The sequence below is a fragment of the Neoarius graeffei genome, chromosome 18 (genome assembly GCF_027579695.1).
Source record: "Neoarius graeffei isolate fNeoGra1 chromosome 18, fNeoGra1.pri, whole genome shotgun sequence".
NCBI classification, from domain to species: Eukaryota; Metazoa; Chordata; class Actinopteri; order Siluriformes; family Ariidae; genus Neoarius; species Neoarius graeffei.
In genome coordinates this window covers 63,704,641-63,725,652 of record NC_083586.1, presented here as the reverse complement: position 1 = coordinate 63,725,652, position 21,012 = coordinate 63,704,641, and the positions used below count along the sequence as shown (strand labels likewise).

The 21,012-nt window shown below is 41.7% G+C and overlaps 1 protein-coding gene across 1 annotated transcript in view; it reads left to right on the top strand.

Moving 5' to 3' along the window:
* gcgrb (glucagon receptor b) overlaps window positions 1-16,196 on the top strand; it is an 81,880-nt gene extending 65,684 nt beyond the window's left edge. The window contains exons 9-14 of the mRNA XM_060899205.1: window positions 963-1,023; window positions 4,079-4,148; window positions 10,815-10,903; window positions 11,000-11,144; window positions 14,293-14,334; window positions 14,424-16,196. Coding sequence (XP_060755188.1) covers window positions 963-1,023; window positions 4,079-4,148; window positions 10,815-10,903; window positions 11,000-11,144; window positions 14,293-14,334; window positions 14,424-14,777 — 761 coding nt within the window. The 3' untranslated portion in view covers window positions 14,778-16,196. The remainder of the gene's footprint in view (window positions 1-962; window positions 1,024-4,078; window positions 4,149-10,814; window positions 10,904-10,999; window positions 11,145-14,292; window positions 14,335-14,423) is intronic.
* Window positions 16,197-21,012: the final 4,816 nt, after the last annotated feature.

Below are 21,012 nucleotides of genomic sequence, written 5' to 3'. Positions count from 1 at the left end.
AGACAGAGGTACAGAGGCCACGCCTACTTCACTGATACTAACAGGTACAGAGGCCACGCCTCCTTCACTGAGACTAACAGGTACATTGGCCACACCTCCTTCACTGAAACAGAGGTACAGAGGCCACGCCTCATTCACTGAGAGAGGTACATTGGCCATGCCTCCTTCATTGAGAGAGAGGTACAGAGGCCACACCTCCTTCACTGAGACAGAGGTACAGAGGTCATGCCTCCTTCACTGATACTAACAGGTACAGAGGCCACGCCTCCTTCACTGAAACAGAGGTACATTGGCCACACCTCCTTCACTGAGATAGAGGTACAGAGGCCACGCCTCCTTCACTGAAACAGAGGTACATTGGCCACACCTCCTTCACTGAGATAGAGGTACAGAGGCCATGCCTCCTTCACTGAGACAGAGGTACAGAGGCCATGCCTCCTTCACTGATACTAACAGGTACAGAGGCCATGCCTCCTTCACTGAGACTAACAGGTACAGAGGCCACGCCTCCTTCATTGAGATAAAGGTACAGAGGCCACGCCTCCTTCACTGAGACAGAGGTACAGAGGCCACACCTCCTTCATTGAGAAAGAGGTACAGAGGTCACGCCGCCTTCATTGAGATAAAGGTACAGAGGCCACGCCTCCTTCATTGAAATAGAGGTGCAGAGGCCACACCTCCTTCATTGAGATAGAGGTAGACACCACGCCTCCTTCACTGAGACTGACAGGTACATCAGCCACGCCTTCTTTATTGAGATAGAGGTACAGAGGCCACACCTCATTCACTGAGACAGAGGTACAGAGGCCACACCTCATTTACTGAGACTGACAGGTACAGAGGCCACGCCTCCTTCATTATGTTACATTATGTTAATTTGGATGTGGATTGGAAGTGACGTCTGTGGCTGAACTGATGTTTATATTATATATTCATCGATTTCACCTTCTTTTAAATTCCAGGTGCGCCGGTGATGTTCGTGTTGCCGTGGGTGACACTCAAGTATCTGTATGAAAATGATCTGTAAGTACTGAAAACGTAACCATTCAGTGTCATTATATAATTAAATCTGTGAATCCGCTGATCTTTGAATAATTAGCTTTCCAGCATCTGTATGAATTTAGTGCCTTTCCTTTTATTGGAAAGTGGGCGGGGCCTTTACAACCTTGAGTCACGCTTGTGTAAGTGCCAGTGTAACCAGTCGTCAGCTTGCTTCTTCAGTTTCTAGCTAATGTTTGTGTCGGAGTAAACTCGTGAGTGGAAATGAACCTGCAAGCAAACATTAACCAAGTAAAATAAAGCTTGTGTAATGAGTTGAAACAATGCTAGAGGAAACGCTAACTCAGCTAAGAAAGCTAACCTAGCATGTGAAAGCTAACATAGCGAGCATGATGTGGTTACACTTTACTAAAGTTTGCATCAACTTAAAACTTGCTACAAGATTAATAATAACCACCTGATCTGGTTGCCATGGTTACGTTTCAGAACACCATTTGTGTGTGTAAGAGCTTTTTCACTTCTTCAGTTTCTAGCTAATAAACGAGCTTTTTTGTTTTGGAAGTAATTGGCTTTTAGTTTTATCATTTCCTGCACACAAGACACAAGAAGAGCAAAACCTTTTCTTATGTGTTTATTTTTAAAAGTGAGCATGACCTCACAGTCTTTCTGCAAGTAGAATTATTAATTAACCTGAGATAACGAAGGGTAAGTATCAGCCGAGAATAAACAGTTATTCATGCTTATTGTCGTGGCTTCATCAGGAAGAATTAATGAGAACTGTGATTAAAATTTTCACCAGTTCCATGTTACATCTACGATTGCATAATTGAAATATAAAAAAAAAACATTTAATTAAAAATATGGTGTTTGTGTAAATAATGTTGGGAATCAAAGTTTTTCATAGTTCTAGCACCTGCTGGGAATGAAGTGTGTATTAGGTTCAGACTTATCAAGGATCAGACTTACGGTTGTGGGCTGGAGTCAAAATAAAAAAAATAAACCTTTGGAAAAAAAAGTCAAAACTTGGAACTAGAAGTGGACATGACTAAGAAAACTTGGCTCAGAAATGACTCCGAGTGTAAGAAGCAACAGGTGAGATTAACCAACTACCACGGCAACAGGGTAACAAAAAACTGAAACATTTGCCATATATGGAATTGGTATGCAAAACAGGACAGAAGTGTAACGCAGGTTAATAAGGACAGAATCAGGCCTCACATAAATATGATGGGAAAAGATTCGTCATTTAATTTGTCAGACCAACAAAAACAGTGAACAAATTGTTTATCAAGACACAAAGAACATTATCACTTTAAAAAACCTTTTCTGGAACTTTTAACATTACATTACAGGCGTTTAGCAGACGCTGTTATCCAGAGCGACATACAATGTAACCAGAGCAACCTGGGGAGCACTTGGGCGTTAGGTGCCTTGCTCAAGGGCACTTCAGCCGTTCCTGCTGGTCCAGGGAATCGGACCGGCAACCTTTCGGTTCCAAAGCTGCATCTCTAACCATTAAGCCATGGCTTCCCTCATGACATGAGACAAGCTTGCAAAAGAACCCATTAAGAACCCTCAAATGTTCTTGGGAATTTTCAGGCTTCCTAGTTGTCTAACCAGGTTCCACTTCAAACCTTTCTTGGGGGAAAAAATCACTGTTGTAGAGTTCTATGTGGACCACTTGAAAAGTTCCCCCAGATAAACAAGTGGAGCAATACTTTAGGGACCCTCATATATTCTTTAGGTTTTTAAGAGTTCCTAGCTTAAAAAGCTTGAAACAGCAAGTTTCCTGATAGAAAGCTTGAAGCCCTTTGTATCAGGAAACTTGCTGTTACTTGTTGCTACTTAGAATCTTTAAAAGGTTTCTCACAACATGAATCAGGTGCTAGTTCTGGGCTTGTGCTGGTTCGGAGCTGGTTCAACTTATGAACCGGTTTGCTTTTCCACGGGCTAGAGAGCCAAAACATGTCTCTGCCACTAGCACACCCTGCTAGTGCCACTAGTCCAGCCTTGATAGCACCACTCCCCAGCCCTGCTAGAACCAAGCACAATGCCAGTGACAGACTATGTCATCTCTTTTTCTTCTTACATTAATGGCATACACTATTATCCAAAGCAATGTACAACCTGGGGAGCACTTGGTTGTGCCTTGCTCAAGGGTACTTCAGCCATTCCTGCTGGTCCAGGGAATCAAACCAGCAACCTTTTGGTTCCAAGGCTGCAGCTCTAACCATTCAGCCATAGCTTCCCCTATGATATAAGACAAGCTTGCAAAAGAACCCTTTAAGAACTCTCAAATGTTCTTGGGAATTTTCAGGCTTCCTAGTTGTCTAACCAGATTCCACTTCAAACCTTTCTTGGGGGAAAAAAATCACTATTGTAGAGTTCTATGTGGACCACTTGAAAAGCGGTCCACATAGAACATAGAGCATAGACCTTTTGGTCCCAAAGCTTATTTTCTAACCAGTAGGCCATGGCGGTCACGAAGTTTTAGCTGGTCTTGTTGGTCATGATAATCCTGCTCCTAGCTCCTGATGTAAGCAGTTCTTGGTTCTCGACTAGCAAAGTGTTGGTGCCAGTTTCTCTGGAACCAGTTTCTGGTTGAGAGCTGGTTCTTTGGCTGTCAAAACATGAAGAACTGATTCGAGATTAGGTACCAGATCCAAACTGGCCCTCAAACTGCCTTGGTGGAAAAGGCATATGTATGGACAAGTGGAATGACATTAAAGAAGGGTTCCATATAGAACCTTTGAATGTTCCTGTTGAGGGATGCTCATGGAATGACATGGATCAGTTAAATTATTTAAGTTGATTGTCAGCTTAATAAAATAAATGAAACAAGGTTTCTATTTCCACATCATTCCATTTTATCGAAGGTTCTGATCCCTGCTTTTAGCGCCTACATTCTGACCACCACAAAGTCCTCATGTTCTCATGTTCTGGGTGTACTTAGAACCTGAACCACAGTGTGTGTATGAAATGGTTAATGAGTGAATGATGTGGACTCAGCCATATGCAGAATGTATTTACAGCTGCAGTGTTGAATCCAGCTTGTGATCTGTTTGTGTTCTGTGTGCAGATGCTGGGAGAAGAATATAAACATGGGCTACTGGTGGATTATCCGCTCACCCATCCTGTTTGCCTATCTGGTAAGACACACAGAATTTTTTTTACTGTGTTGCTTTAATAGTTATGAAAGAAACTGACAATAGCTTGTGCATGTACAGTATTACCTGTTGTCACCCAAATAACTGGTGTAAGTAGGCAGTGTAATACAATTGGCTGAAATCGAAAGATGAAATTATATACAATGAAATATTAAAATGATCATGATGTTGATTACATTGATATTGAATGGAGGCAAGTGCAAAATTGATTGAAGATATTGCTGTTGTTGACATCCAAGTCAAACCCAAGTAACCAGAGGTATAAAAAGGAAACTAGATGACTTATAAGTGTGTGGTAAACTAGCAAACGCGGCAAACATGGAACAACAACAAAGCAACCAATAGTAGGAGATAGTGTTGTAGTGAAGACCATCTAAACCGAGCCCAAGTCATGACGGAGACCAGAGTGTATCAAGACCAAGACTTTGAGGGGTAAAGATCAAGTCAAGACCAAGACCAAGGCAGGACAATACCAAGTGGGTGGGGGAGGGGTGAAAGCCATTAACAGGAAGAAAAATATCAAATTAGCAATGAGTCACATCATTGGTCACGTTTGAAGCAGGAAATTTTACATCCAATCACAATAGCAATCTATCCATCCATTATCCTTAACTGCTTATTAGGGTGCATCAGTTGCCCTCACTTTCATAAAATCTGATGCATTTTTGTTTGGGTGTTCCTTTTCACCTATAAAGACACCCTGTAAAATTTTTTGACCATATTCAAAAGTAATGGTGGCACCATAAGGTTCATTTTTTGCCAAAAAACGCTTATTTTATGTTTTTGTGTAAGGTTTGAATCACAATGTTGGACTCCATTTATTGATTTCTTGTGACCCAGAGATCATGTTAAGAACCTTTGCAAGGGATTGAAAAGCATTAATGTAATTCATAATACATTTGTATTGTTTAAAAGTAGTTGAACAATGATTCAATGAGCAGCTAAAACTCAAACTGTGCTTGATAATATATTTAGAATACAGTGGTGCTTGAAAGTTTGTGAACCCTTTAGAATTTTCTATATTTCTGCATAAATATGACCTAAAACATCATCAGATTTTCACACAAGTCCTAAAAGTAGATAAAGAGAACCCAGTTAAACAAATGAGACAAAAATATTATACTTGGTCATTTATTTATTGAGGAAAATGATCCAATATTACATATCTGTGAGTGGGAAAAGTATGTGAACCTCGAGGATTAGCAGGTAATTTGAAGGTGAAATTAGAGTCAGGTCTTTTCAATCAATGGGATGACAATCAGGTGTGAGTGGGCACCCTGTTTTATTTAAAGAACAGGGATCTATCAAAGTCTGATCTTCACAACACATGTTTGTGGAAGTGTATCATGGCACGAACAAAGGAGATTTCTGAGGACCTCAGAAAAAGCGTTGTTGATGCTCATCAGGCTGGAAAAGGTTACAAAACCATCTATAAAGAGTTTGGACTCCACCAATCCACAGTCAGACAGATTGTGTACAAATGGAGGAAATTCAAGACCATTGTTACCCTCCCCAGGAGTGGTCGACCAACAAAGATCACTCCAAGAGTAAGGCGTGTAATAGTTGGCGAGGTCACAATGGACCCCAGGGTAACTTCTAAGCAACAGAAGGCCTCTCTCACATTGGCTAATGTTAATGTTCATGAGTCCACCATCAGGAGAACACTGAACAACAATGGTGTGCATGGCAGGGTTGCAAGGAGGAAGCCACTGCTCTCCAAAAAGAACATTGCTGCTCGTCTGCAGTTTGCTAAAGATCACGTGGGCAAGCCAGAAGGCTATTGGAAAAATGTTTTGTGGATGGATGAAACCAAAATAGAACTTTTTGGTTTAAATGCGAAGCGTTATGTTTGGAGAAAGGAAAACACTGCATTCCACCATAAGAACCTTATCCCATCTGTGAAACGTGGTGGTAGTAGTATCATGGTTTGGGCCTGTTTTGCTGCATCTGGGCCAGGATGGCTTGCCATCATTGATGGAACAATGAATTCTGAATTATACCAGTGAATTCTAAAGGAAAATGTCAGGACATCTGTCCATGAACTGAATCTCAAGAGAAGGTGGGTCATGCAGCAAGACAACGACCCTAAGCACACAAGTCGTTCTACCAAAGAATGGTTAAAGAAGAATAAAGTTAATGTTTTGGAATGGCCAAGTCAAAGTCCTGACCTTAATCCAATGGAAATGTTGTGGAAGGACCTGAAGCGAGCAGTTCATGTGAGGAAACCCACCAACATCCCAGAGTTGAAGCTGTTCTGTACGGAGGAACGGGCTAAAATTCCTCCAAGCCGGTGTGCAGGACTGATCAACAGTTAGCGGAAACGTTTAGTTGCAGTTATTGCTGCACAAGGGGGTCACACCAGATACTGAAAGCAAAGGTTCACATACTTTTGCCACTCACAGATATGTAATATTGGATCATTTTCCTCAATAAATAAATTAACAAGTATAATATTTTTGTCTCATTTGTTTAACTGGGTTCTCTTTATCTACTTTTAGGACTTGTGTGAAAATCTGATGTTGTTTTAGGTTCTATTTATGCAGAAATATAGAAAATTCTAAAGGGTTCACAAACTTTCAAGCACCACTGTATGTACTAAAAATGTGTATCTAAGATATTTGGTATACTCTATAAGGTGCCATAATGTTTCATGAAAAGTGATCGAAATTTTGTCATAAAAGCCATAAAATAGCAGCTTTTTCCATAACTTTGAGCTCCTGGTGCCACCATTAAACTTTTGAATTTTGTCAAAATATTTCACCCAGTGTGTTTTCTTACCAAAAGGAACATAAAAATAAAAATGCATCATGATCGGAGGAACTTTTCATTTTTAGGGGGCAACTGATGCACCCTACTGCTTATCCTGTGCAGGGTCATGGGCGAGCTGGGGCCTATCCCAGCTGACTACGGGCGAAAGGCGGGGTACACCCTGGACAAGTCACCAGGTTATTGCAGGGCCGACACATAGAGACAAACAACCCTTCACACTCACATTCACACCTACGGTCAATGTAGAGTCACCAATTATCCTAACCTGCATGCCTTTGGACTGTGGGGGAAACCGGAGCACCCAGAGGAAACCCACGCGGACACGGGGAGAACATGCAAACTCCACACAGAAAGGCCCCCATCAGTCACTGGGCTCAAACCCAGACCCTTCTTGCTGTGAGGTAACAGTGCTAACCACTACACCATCTTGGCCACCCCAACAGTAGCGATATTAACAAATAAATCAGATAATGCACAGGCAAATTTAGTGAAATCCCCACAGTTGTGGTCTTGACTGGTGTTGAAATAAAATCCTGAGTCTTCTATGCCCCAGACTGAGACAAGACCGAGCGAAAATGTGGTCAATTCTGAGATGAGACCGAAACCTTCAAAACATCATCTTGAGATGAAGACCAGTCTCGAGTACTCCAACACTACCTAGGAAAGAAGATAAAGTTCAGAATCACTGTTACACCTAAAGCTGTGCTCACATTCATTCATTTTCAGTATGCATTATCCTTGTTAGGTCATAAGGTATGTCACAGTCACACACTCATTCACATCTGGGGCAGGGCTTTAACATTAGGACCCGCCCACCTGCCAAATGTGGGTAAAATTCGGCTTTGGCGGGTAATGACTTTAGTCCCACTAGCCACTTTGGCGGGTGGTTTATTCTGTGGTATGAAAATATATTTTAATTGTAGTTTTCACTGAAGGCATCTGATATAATAAACACATTGCAATGTAACATTACATGCCTACAACTCCCATGAGCACCTGCATAAACATTCTGACAACATGTTAGAATTGTTTAGAACGTTCGTTAACGTCTCAGATAAAATCAATGATACGGTAACCTGCGGTTAATGAACGAAGCAACAAAGTTGCTGATGACTGACAAGCGCACTATGTGGCGACATATAGCTGGAGTTTCAAACCCTGCTGCTCAGGGAAAAAGGGGCAGAGATGATCAGGGCCGGAGCAGCATTTTAAAATCACCGAGGTCCGTGATGCGCAAAGCGCGCGCCAAAAAATTTTCAACATATTTAAATGAGAGGGGTGAATTACACGCCACACAAGAGATCTCATCTCATCTCATTATCTGTAGCCGCTTTATCCTGTCCTACAGGGTCGCAGGCAAGCTGGAGCCTATCCCAGCTGACTACGGGCGAAAGGTGGGGTTCCCCCTGGACAAGTCGCCAGGTCATCACAGGGCTGACACATAGACACAGACAACCATTCACACTCACATTCACACCTACGCTCAATTTAGAGTCACCAGTTAACCTAACCTGCATGTCTTTGGACTGTGGGGGAAACCGGAGCACCCGGAGGAAACCCACATGGACACGGGGAGAACATGCAAACTCCGCACAGAAAGGCCCTCGCCGGCCACGGGGCTCGAACCCGGACCTTCTTGCTGTGAGGCGACAGCGCTAACCACTCCACTACCGTGCCACCCAGATTGGCTAGTTCATAGCAAAACCGAAAATACCATGTACTGTGAAGACTGTAGAAAATCTGACAAAGACAGGCACCAGTAATTTTAAACTCGAAACTATAAAGGACCACGCAAAGTCAAATGCACACATCGGTACTAAAACATCAAAACCTGCGAAGACGGCCGGTTCACTACAGGACAGCGTTGCTTTCAAGTCCCTGGCTGTCATGAAGTCGGCTGAGCTGGAGAGGATGGAGCTGCTGGTTAGAAACGTTCACGCGATTGTAAAGAAGTTGATCCGCTCCAGCTATCAACTTACGGCCTGCTGGAAGCCTCAGGCCACGAAAACCATTTTTCATGGACCATTCAGACTCATCTGATGATGAATGTAATGAGGACATTTAATGTCTCTCTCTACACATGTTCACACACACACACACACACACACACACACACACACACACACACACTATTAATAGATAATACATAATATACATAACAATACTTGATAATACACAGAATACTTGCATATCAAAACATCAAATGTTTTCAATGATAAATGTTTTGAATTGGACTTTTAATATTAGAATCAGTTCAGTTGTACTGAATGTTATTTTTTATATTATACAACATTTCATATTGTAAAGGGCTTGAATTTGAGTTCAATAAACAGAATACTCTGTTTATATTTTTGTCTGAATTGGTTCCATGTTTTCATATAGGGAGCGACCTTAACAGCACTGAATACTTGAGTGCTACTGTAGAGATACATTATACGCTGCCATTCATAATTACATCTAGGTCTTCCAAACTTTAACATATCATGGTGAAGAAAAAACTGCGATTTCCTGGCAACAAAATTGTGGCTAGTGAAAAGGCTGAATGGCTAGTGACTCGGGAAAACCACTAGCCACAGTGGCCGGTGAGCAAAAAAGTTCATGTAAAGCCCTGATCTGGGGTAATTTAGAGTCACCAGTCCACCTGCTTGCATGTTTTTGGGAGGTGGGAGCAAACCCGAGAATCCAGAGGAAACCCAGACAGGCAGGACCCTGACTAACCATGGATGGTGGAGCTGTGAGGCCCACAAGACCTTGCAAATAAACACAAATAATTTCATTTTCAGAGGCTCCACCCACTGCTTACAGAGTCAGTATTTTCTGCATATTTAGAATCATGAAAAAAACATCAAGCCTGATGATGATGATGATGAGGTTAGCTCCTATGACCTGCATGCGAGGCTGAAGATCGATGGTCTTGAAACCGCTCGAAGATGTAGGTGCCTACATTGGTCTGGCCGTGTACAGAGAAGCGATGCTAGGGAAGCCAAGCAGCTTTGGGACCAAAAGGTCACCGGTTCGATTCTCTGGTCCAACAGGAATGGCTGAAGTGCCCTTGAGCAAGGCACCTAACCCCCAACTGCTCCCCAGGCTACTCTGGGTATGTTGTTCATTGCTCTGGAGAAAAGCGTCTGCTAAATGCCATTAATGTAATGTAATGGATAGATGAGATCAGTTCTCCAGGTGGATAGGTGTAAGAAAAGGGACAGGCCCCATAAAACACGGAGAGAGGAGCTATCTGAGATTGAGCGGCCTCATTATGCAGATGCCCATGATTGAATAAAGTGGAGGAGGAAACCAAGTTCATATCATGCAACGTCAAACCTGCTTTCCAGCAGTGGAAACTGATGTTAAATGGATAGAGAGAGTGAGAGAAAGGTTGTGGTATGATTGGATATTCACACTTCTGTATGCTGAGGGAAACTTTCTCATCTGTCCAGGGCTCTATTAAGTATAACTGTGATCAGCACACATGGTAAGGTGTGAAGATCATCTCCCAGTTGCGATCCATCCAGATTGGATTTGTGATTGAGCACGAAAACAAAAGTTTGTGTTCAGTTTTGGAACAAGTTATAAGCTTCCCTGTTGTTAGTGTGTGTGTTCTCCAATTTTCGCCAGTTGGACAGTGTTTACTAGCTAACAGATTGATAACACGTGTGCTAACAGGTTCACACAGCGCACACACACACACACACACACTTGTACCGAGTGCAAGTTGGAGTGAAGTTGAAAGTCGAAAATAACCTGCACACCTCATTATGGGCTTCAGAGTCCAAAGCTTTTGTTTAAGAGTAAAGTTTGTTCTGCTTGCATGAATAATGTGCCTTACAAACAGCCTTTTTTCTTCTTCTACTCTCTCCCCCCTCTCTCTCTTTCTCTCAGATTAATTTCTTTATATTTATTAGAATTATAAAGATCCTGATGTCCAAACTTAAGGCTCATCAGATGAGGTACACAGATTATAAATTCAGGTAAAGACTTCGCTAGTTTGATTCAAGACATTATACATTGGATAATAAATATATACCATATTATCGTGACTTTCTGCAATAAAATCTCCTTTTCAGATTGGCTAAATCCACACTGACACTGATCCCACTGTTGGGGATTCACGCCATCCTCTTCACCTTCGTCATCGACGAGTCCGTGGACAGGAAATCTCTGTTGCGGCTCATCCGCCTCTTCTATGACCTGTTCTTCAGCTCCTTCCAGGTCAGAAATCAGAACGGTCTAATGTATGATCTCCTACAGATGTTTACTTCCACTTTGGTGAGGAGGAAAAAGTCTGTTAAATTAGCAAGCTAGCAATAACCAACGGTTATAACTTTGGCTCGTTAGCTAACCTAGCATCATCGGAACTCAAACATGAATTACTGTTTGGTTATTTTGTTAAGTGAGCAAGTTAGTAATGGGAAATTTAATATGGAGGACCATTTAATATGGAATATATTTTTGATGTCTTTTAAAAGGAGTAGGATGTGTCGGTCAGCTAAGTAAGCTAGCTTAGAGTAACCACATGCAGTACCTCTGGCTAGTTAGCTCAATTGCCATAACCAGTATATTTAACTGAAGGGCAGATTTTTACAACAAGGGCTAAGTCAGCATGCCATGCCAGCAACCACCTGTGCTAACTTTGTCCGGTTAGCTAACCTTGCATCATCAGTAAACACTATGTGATTTGTTTTTTAAAAGCAAATGGGAATTTGCGAGAAGGATATTTCCTTTCTACATTGAGCTCACAAGAACACAGACACATGTTTAGCTTCAATGCTAAAAACAACTTTTATATATTGTTCTAACAATCTGCCTTTAAGTAATGTTTACTGATGATGTGAGGTAACTGGACAAAGTTAGCACAAGTGGTTGCTGGCATGCTGACGTGTAAAAATCTGCCCTTCAGTTAAATGTACTGGTTATGGCAATTTAGCGAAGATATGGTTATAGCCAATATGGAAGTTATGCCAATCTAGCTTACTTAGCTGACCAACACATCCTACTCCTTTTAAAAGAAGTCAAAAATATATTCCATATTAAATGGTGCTATATATTAAATTTCCCGTTACTTAACAAAATAACTGAACAATAATTAATGTTTGAGTTACGATGATGCTAGGTTAGCTAACTAGCCAAAGTTATAACAGTTGGTTATTGCTAGCTTGCTAATTTAACAGACTGACATGTGTTCTTCCTTGTCACCAAAATGGAAGTAAACATCCATCGTAGATCATACAGTGGTGCTTGAAAGTTTGTGAACCCTTTAGAATTTTCTATATTTCTGCATAAATATGACCTAAAACAGCATCAGATTTTCACACAAGTCCTAAAAGTAGATAAAGAGAACCCAGTTAAACAAATGAGACAAAAATATTATACTTGGTCATTTATTTATTGAGGAAAATGATCCAATATTACATATCTGTGAGTGGCAAAAGTATGTGAACCTCTAGGATTAGCAGTTAATTTGAAGGTGAAATTAGAGTCAGGTGTTTTCACTCAATGGGATGACAATCAGGTGTGAGTGGGCACCCTGTTTTATTTAAAGAACAGGGATCTATCAAAGTCTGATCTTCACAACACGTTTGTGGAAGTGTATCATGGCACGAACAAAGGAGATTTCTGAGGACCTCAAAAAAAAGCATTTTTGATGCTCATCAGGCTGGAAAAGGTAACAAACCATCTCTAAAGAATTTGGACTCCACCAATCCACAGTCAGACAGATTGTGTACAAATGGAGGAAATTCAAGGCCATTGTTACCCTCCCCAGGAGTGGTCGACCAACAAAGATCACTCCAGGAGCAAGGTGTGTAATAGTTGGCGAGGTCACAAAGGACCCCAGGGTAACTTCTAAGCAACTGAAGGCCTCTCTCACATTGGCTAATGTTAATGTTCATGAGTCCACCATCAGGAGAACACTGAACAACAATGGTGTGCATGGCAGGGTTGCAAGGAGAAAGCCACTGCTCTCCAAAAAGAACATTGCTGCTTGTCTGCAGTTTGCTAAAGATCATGTGGACAAGCCAGAAGGGTATTGGAAAAATGTTTTGTGGACGGATGAGACCAAAATAGAAGATTTTGGTTTAAATGAGAAGTGTTATGTTTGGAGAAAAGAAAACACTGCATTCCAGCATAAGAACCTTATCCCATCTGTGAAATATGGTGGTGGTAGTATCATGGTTTGGGCCTGTTTTGCTGCATCTGGGCCAGGACGGCTTGCCATCATTGATGGAACAATGAATTCTGAATTATACCAGCGAATTCTAAAGGAAAATGTCAGGACATCTGTCCATGAACTGAATCTCAAGAGAAGGTGGGTCATGCAGCAAGACAACGACCCTAAGCACACAAGTCGTTCTACCAAAGAATGGTTAAAGAAGAATAAAGTGAATGTTTTGGAATGGCCAAGTCAAAGTCCTGACCTTAATCCAATGGAAATGTTGTGGAAGGACCTGAAGCGAGCAGTTCATGTGAGGAAACCCACCAACATCCCAGAGTTGAAGCTGTTCTGTCCGGAGGAACGGGCTAAAATTCCTCCAAGCCGGTGTGCAGGACTGATCAACAGTTACCGCAAACGTTTAGTTGCAGTTATTGCTGCACAAGGGGGTCACACCAGATACTGAAAGCAAAGGTTCACATACTTTTGCCACTCACAGATATGTAATATTGGATCATTTTCCTCAATAAATAAATGACCAAGTATAATATTTTTGTCTCATTTGTTTAACTGGGTTCTCTTTATCTACTTTTAGGACTTGTGTGAAAATCTGATGATGTTTTAGGCCATATTTATGCAGAAATATAGAAAATTCTAAAGGGTTCACAAACTTTCAAGCACCACTGTACATGAGATCAGATTGTTGAACAGTCTGTCCTTGAGTTAGATTTAGCTGAGATTTAGATTTGAAGATTTGATGAGTTTTACTGAGAATATATATTAAACATTTTAACATACAATTACGATTTTATTGTATATATTTTAAGATGATAGATTTGAGTATATATTTATTTAATATTTCCTTCATATCTATTTATTTATATTCCATTCTAATCAAGGATCTTTTTTTTTTTGAGAATAACAGTTAGGAATTTCTTTTTAAGTTTTATAGTGTACATTTAAGATTTATCGTTTATATTTAAAATTATAGATAGAAGTATATATTTCAGATTGTATTCATATTTATTTATTTATAGCTAGTGTCCCCAGTTAGTAGGCTACCTGTGGCCAGCTATAAGTTCGACACTTTATTAAAGTTGTTGATTGATTGATTGATTGATTGATTGATTGGTTGGTTGGTTTAGTCGAGTAGCTCAAATGAACACAACATGAACTGGTTTTGACGAATATCACTCTCTCTATACACAGGGTTTGCTGGTGGCCATTTTGTACTGCTTTGTCAACAAAGAGGTCAGAACACATTTGATTTCAAGTCAGATCTTCATGTCTCTGATTTTTTTTTCATTCATTGTTTCTTCATACCGCATGTCTTCATCCAGGTAAAGAATGAGATGATAAAGAGATGGAAACGTTGGAAGCTCGGGAAAGACATCGAGGAGGAATATCGCAACACATACAGCCAAACGGCTCACCGCAAGAGTGCCAGTCTCAACGCGGCTTTACCGCCGGAATGTTCTGACACCCCCGAACCTGCAGTGTCAGCCCCGCCCTCAGAGGAGAGCCGCCGGCTTGTGATTAGCTGCCGGAACGGTGTAAGACTGGTGGAAGGGATCAGCAGGGCGGGGCTGCAGGAGGGTACAAGTAACTGCAGCTCGCTGACCGAGGACATCTGCTTAGAGGAGCGAATTCACAACACGGACCATGCAGTAGGGACAGAGGAGTGTGACGTCTGAGGGAACTTTGACCTCTTGAGGTTTTGTTGTGTTCCAACAAAAGGAATAAAAATAGCTACTTATGACAGAATAGGTAGATAAGCACTATGATACACACGAAAAGACAATCATACTATAAAAAATGGTGCACAGTGACCATCATCTCAATTTGTCAAAAGGCAAGGGGTGTCCTGGTGGACGTGTGTGTTTGTGTGTGTGTGTGTTTTGACCCTTACTATCCACCATACTGCAGCAAATAATGACACAGTGTGAAAACTTGGCTTATCTGAAATGCATGTAAACTTGTGCTTTTATGTAAACAGAAAAGAAAACACCGCAACCTTATGCTATTGCAGGCAATTCAGTAGCTCGTGATTAGCTTGCTAGTTGCCTCCACCAACTGTGTTGGAGGAGGTTATGTTTTCGCCTCCATTTGTTTGTTCCCAATGTAACTCAAAAAAAAGTGAATGGATTTGGATGAAATTTGGAGGAAAGGTGGGGACCATGGACCAAGGAACAATTGATTAGATTTTGATTCAAATTTGAATGTAGGTTGGTGGAGGTATGGACTCCACTGAGCGCCCTTCAGATTTGTTAATTAGCTCATATCGCCCTGATCAAGTGCACATAAACAAAATATTTAGGCTACGTTCACACTGCAGGCTGAAGTGACTCAAATCCGATCTTTTCGCCCATATGTGACCTGTATCCGATCTTTTATTGACAATATGAACGACACAGATCCGATTTTTTCAAATCCGACCCAGGCCGTTTGGATATGTGGTCCTAATTCCGATTCCTAGCCGCTCTTTTCATGTGCTACTTCAGTCTGAACCGTCAGGTCGCATTCATCCGACTTACACGTCATCAACAAGCCACAAACGTCACTATTCTGCGCTGAAGTAGGCGGCGGGTCTCTCAAAAATAGTTACAACAACATGGCGCATAATCACGGGCGCAGATAGAGGGTGGGACGGGTGGGATTCGTCCCACCCAGATTTAAATTCACCTCGCTCGGTCCCCCCCACTTATAGGGAGGAAAAAACGTCTATGCTGTCTTTCTTTGCATAAGGCAAACCTCACGGAAAAATCAAAAGACTAATTACCATTCGGTTTATTGAGGTGCACGGCAGTGTATACATAGTTGCAACAACTCACATAAAACAAAACAAAGACTGATATTCGGTTGGTTGAGCTGCGCAGACTGCACAGGTTGCGAGCTTGAGCTTGGTTGCTATGGTAACCCACAACAAGTTTGACAGGCATATCGGGGTTTGGGGTTGGTTTGCTGGCAGCTTTGTCCCCCCCAGTTTTTTGTCCCCCCCAGTTCAAAAAACGTATCTGCGCCCCTGCGCATGACATCAATGCGAGGGACGCTTCGGGCTGTGAAGGTTCTGAATCTTCTCAATGGAAGGACACAGAGGTTAGGGAGCTGATTTCCATTTGGGGGGATGCAGCTATTCAAGCTAGATTGGATGGGTCATACCGCAACCGGGCGGTTTTACTTCCGTAAACACTGGCCATGCTCACTGCGTGTGACGTCATCGTATCCTGCAATGCGCATGCGGAACACTTTTAGGTCGCTTTTCGTTCATACTGAGGATCACATACAAGTCGCATATATTTGTTAATGTGAACGACCTCACAAAAAAATCGGATTTCACAAAAAAATCGGAATTGAGCATTAAGCCTTGCAGTGTGAACGTAGCGTTAGACTTGTCACACTCAGATGAATCTTCTGTTTGGGGACCAAGTTGATGCTTGAAGGTATTTCTCAATGCTAAAGACCTATAAATGCCCACGGTGCATTATGGGAAATCCCCTGATCAGTTCTTCTGTAGGACAACTCAAAAAAACCAACAACAACAACAAAAAAAAAATGACAGCGGATTGTAGGCTTTCCAGCAAATGAACAGATGTTCAAACTGGCATTTGACCCCCTGTTTTGATCGCTTTGTCCTTGCCCCAAGCAAGCAGCAGGCAGAGCTGAAAATCTCATAACAGTATTACATTTGAAAAGCGACCTCACTGACATTTGTGTTTTAATGGCATTATGAGGACCCAGATGAACCTTCCACTTTCACATGGATGAAAATGGCAGCTGAAGCTGAAACGAGTATGATTTGTGTAATGCACTTCATTAGTTTCGTCTATGTTTCAGTGCATTTCCTTTATAGTGTCCTGTGTTGTTGTTCCCAAAATGTTTCTGATACCCTTGAGGTAAATGTATGAAAGCACAAAACACACACACTCACAGCGTCATTACAGATCAGAAGTTACACACAAAGGAGAAAAATGGTTAAATGTCCTTTGGGGTTTGTTTGTTTGTTTGTTTGTTTGTTTGTTTGTTTGTTTGTTTGTTTGTTTCGCAAAACAAAGGCACCCATGATGACTAAACAGTAAAAGTGAGTTCACACGCAAACACAAACATGATATTTCATTAAAACATCATGGTCAGGCTCACAGTGATAAAAACTGGCGTGAATGTATAAACTGTACAGGGTTTTACCGTAACCGTACCCACCAAGAGCTTTGGGGGTAAAAAAGCTGCTGCTCTTTGAGAGAAAATGTTATCCATCATGATCATAAATCAGCTAATTAGCTATTAGCATTACCTTTATGTTCTGTTGCTTTTTTTTGTCACCCTAATTTTTCCGGTCCCCGTAAGGTAGGTGTCAGAGAGGTCCCCATAACACCAGACATGAGGTCCACGCTGAAAATCACATGCAGAGCTGGTAAATGCTAGTAGTTGGAAAGAGTTTATGAATTACTACTACTACTACTACTACTACACATAGCAACATTAAAAAAAAAGTTGGAAAATTTAACGAGACCATCAATGGGGTCATAGCTCACTCTGGCCCTGTCTAGTCCAGAAGGAACGATCTAAAGTGGGCCACCTTGTGCAATATATGTTGCAAGCTACAGTATATACACTATATACAAGCTATATATAGAAGCGATATCCACCCTAGGAATACCGACCTATTTACCAGAAAGAATCCAAAATGGTGAGGAACTGACCAAGAAGAAGCGATTTTTGTTGAACTGCTCATTAAGGCTTAATTAGTCCATAAGTTCATTAATAATTGTAATTAAGCAAATTTGGGTAGAAGCTATTTGCACCCCAGGCAGACCTACCTTCCTGCCAAAAAGAATAAAAATCGATGAAGAATTGAGAGAGAAGAAGCGATTTTTGTGAAATGTGGACAACGCCGGACAGATGGCGGATGACACATGAGGGCATTAAACTCATTGCCTGTTGGCCGGATGAGCTAAATACATAAATGTGTGTGTAATGGCAGAACATTTTATACAAGTACCAACACAAAACTTTTCGTTCATTCATTATCTGTACCACTGATCCACTGAGGGTTGTGGTGGAAGCTGGAGCCAATCCCAGCTGACTCCAGGTGAGAGACGGGGTTCACCCTGAGGCGTCAGGTCACCAATCTATCACAGGGCTACACAGAGATGAACAACCATTACATTCATACCTCTGGGGGATTTAGAATAGCCGGTCAATCTAATCCACATGTCTTTGGACTGTAGGAGGAAACCAGGGCACACTGAGGAAACCCACACATGGAAACTCCATACAGAAAGTCCCCAGTCGACCATGAGGTTCGAACCCAGAACCTTCTTGCTGTGAGGCAACAGTGCTAAAACTTTCCCCATGTAAATACTGACATTGTCATGTATGGCTGCCATGGACTACAATTACAAGGTGCCACAGCGCCCTCCCTCTCCCGAGTACTGACTGAGAGTACACCTGTTCCCAATCCAACTCCCTTATAAGCATGCCAAACACTCCGAAGTATCATTTTGCGATGCATATCTTTGTTGTTTTGACCTGATGATTAGTGTTTCTGATCCTGCTTCATTATTCTCTCGATCCTGACTCTGTTGTTAGCTCATCCAGCTGCAGGCCAGGCCAGATGAGCTTATGTGATCACATGTCGTCCATCCATCGTCTGTCATGATCCGTCCACAATTTACAAAAATTGTTACTCCTCCTACAGGATTGAACGGATTTCTATCAAACTCACATACAATGTTCCCCAGGTAGGTGTGCATAAAAATTGGCAAGACGGTGGCGCCACCTGTCATATTTACAATTTTATGGGCGTCTGAAATTTTTGGGTGACTCGTCACATTAAACGCTACTCTTCGTAAATTGCTGGGATGTTTTCACTGAAACTCACCCAGAAGACTCTAAAGACATATTCCAACAAGAATTGTTCACCAGGTGGCACCACCTGCCATGGATGAGGCTTCAGAGGGGTCACGTGCAATTTCACGAAAATCGCTACTCCTCCTACAGGATCGATCAGATTTTGATCAAACTCATATGGAATGTTCCCAAGATTGGTGTGCATATAAAAGTTGTCAAGAAGGTGGCCCCATCTGTCATATTTAACATTTTATGGGCGTCTGAAATTTTTGGGTGACTCGTCACACCAAACACTACTGTTTGTAAACTGCTGGGATGTTTTCACTGAAACTCACCCAGAAGACTATAAAGACATATTCCAACAAGAATTGTTCACCAGCTGGTGCCACCTGCCATGGATGCGGCGACACAGGGGTCATGTGCAATTTCATAAAAATCACTACTCCTCCTACAGGATTGATCGGATTTCAAACTCACACACAACAGCAGTGGCCGCTATGAGCTCCAGCCTCACTGAGGGTCTCTTTTTTTTTGACATCTGACATCTTGTTTGCTGACCAACCGACCCCAACACCAACTTGGCTTTGATTCTCGTCACACAATTTGGATTTGTTTACCAGTTTGCACTGCACCCGCTCTCCCCTGCATTTGCGTCCGTAAGTGCCTGCACTCTGACAGACATAACTTTATACCGTATATTGGCAGCTCGTCTAGATGGATGAGACCTAAAGAGATTGAGGTGACATTCGACATGGGAGGGATTATTTGAAGGGCAGCAGCTACGCCTTTATGCCACTCATATGGCAATGTGAAGGGCATCTTTGAGAGAAAAACATTCCATTAGAAGTCAAACGCTAGCCCTGATCAAATTTCCCTGAGAGGGACTGAGATTTTTGTCCAGCATTTTCAGGTCCCCATAATGCTGTGAACATTTGTCTGACTATCCTTGTGAGGACCTTCGACTGACATAATTACTATTGCAGTTAATTAATGCTGTGCCTCAACCTCACCCTAACCTTAACGTCAGGAATGAAAAGGAAACTTTTTGGCTCTTTTTTTGTTTGTTTGTTTTGTTATGTTTAAAAAACACAACAGCAATTTCCTTATGGGGACCATCCAAATGTCCCCACAAGGCTGAAATTGTCAGATTTTACTATCCTTGTGGGGATACTTGGTCCTCGGTAGTTGGTCCTCAGTAAAAACATACTCTCTCTCTCTCTCTCTCTCTCTCTCTTCTCTAGTGTGCCATTCTAGGTCATAAATTACACAGGATGGGAAAGACATTCCTAAGAGAATCCAAACTCGATGTCCTCTGTGTATGTGTATTTTTAAAAAATACTTCACTCTCTGGTGACGTGGGAATAAAACTCCTCACTGCTGCACACACGACGTGGGATCATCACACTTATGATACTGTTAGTGGACTTGTACATGGTTTCAACTTGGTGCTCGCTTTCTCGTTTTTTGTAAATGTAGGTGGCTTGCCAAAAATATTTATTATCACCACTGCTGCTGCTGCTGCTGTGTGTGTGTGTGTGTGTGTGTGTGTGTGTGTGTGTGTGTGTGTGTTTGGCCAGTGTGTCTGCCTTCTTGTATGTGTCTGCGTTTTATTGACAAGGACATGTCATATAAGCTGTGACATTTTTTTGGTTTGTAAATGAAAGGAAAAAGAAGAGAAACCATCATATTATAAAGTCATGACTCAGTCAAGGACGTGTGATTTATCATGATTACTAAAACATGTGCAGCGCTGGGGACTTCACGTGGTCACTGAAGAGGTCTGGGTCGTAAATCACATGTACTTAGAGATCACTGAACACACACTTGTGTACACACACACACACACACGTTTTGTCTCACTATCCTTGTGAGGACCTTCCATTGACATAATTATTAATGCAGTTAATTAATGCTGTGCTGCACCTCAACCTCACCCTAACCTTAACCTCAGTAATGAAAAGGAAACTTTTTGGCTCTTTTATTTATTTATTTATTTATTTATTTATTTCATTTTTGTTTAAAAAACACACACACCAGCAATTTCCTTGTGGGGACCATCCGAATGTCCCCACAAAGTCGAAC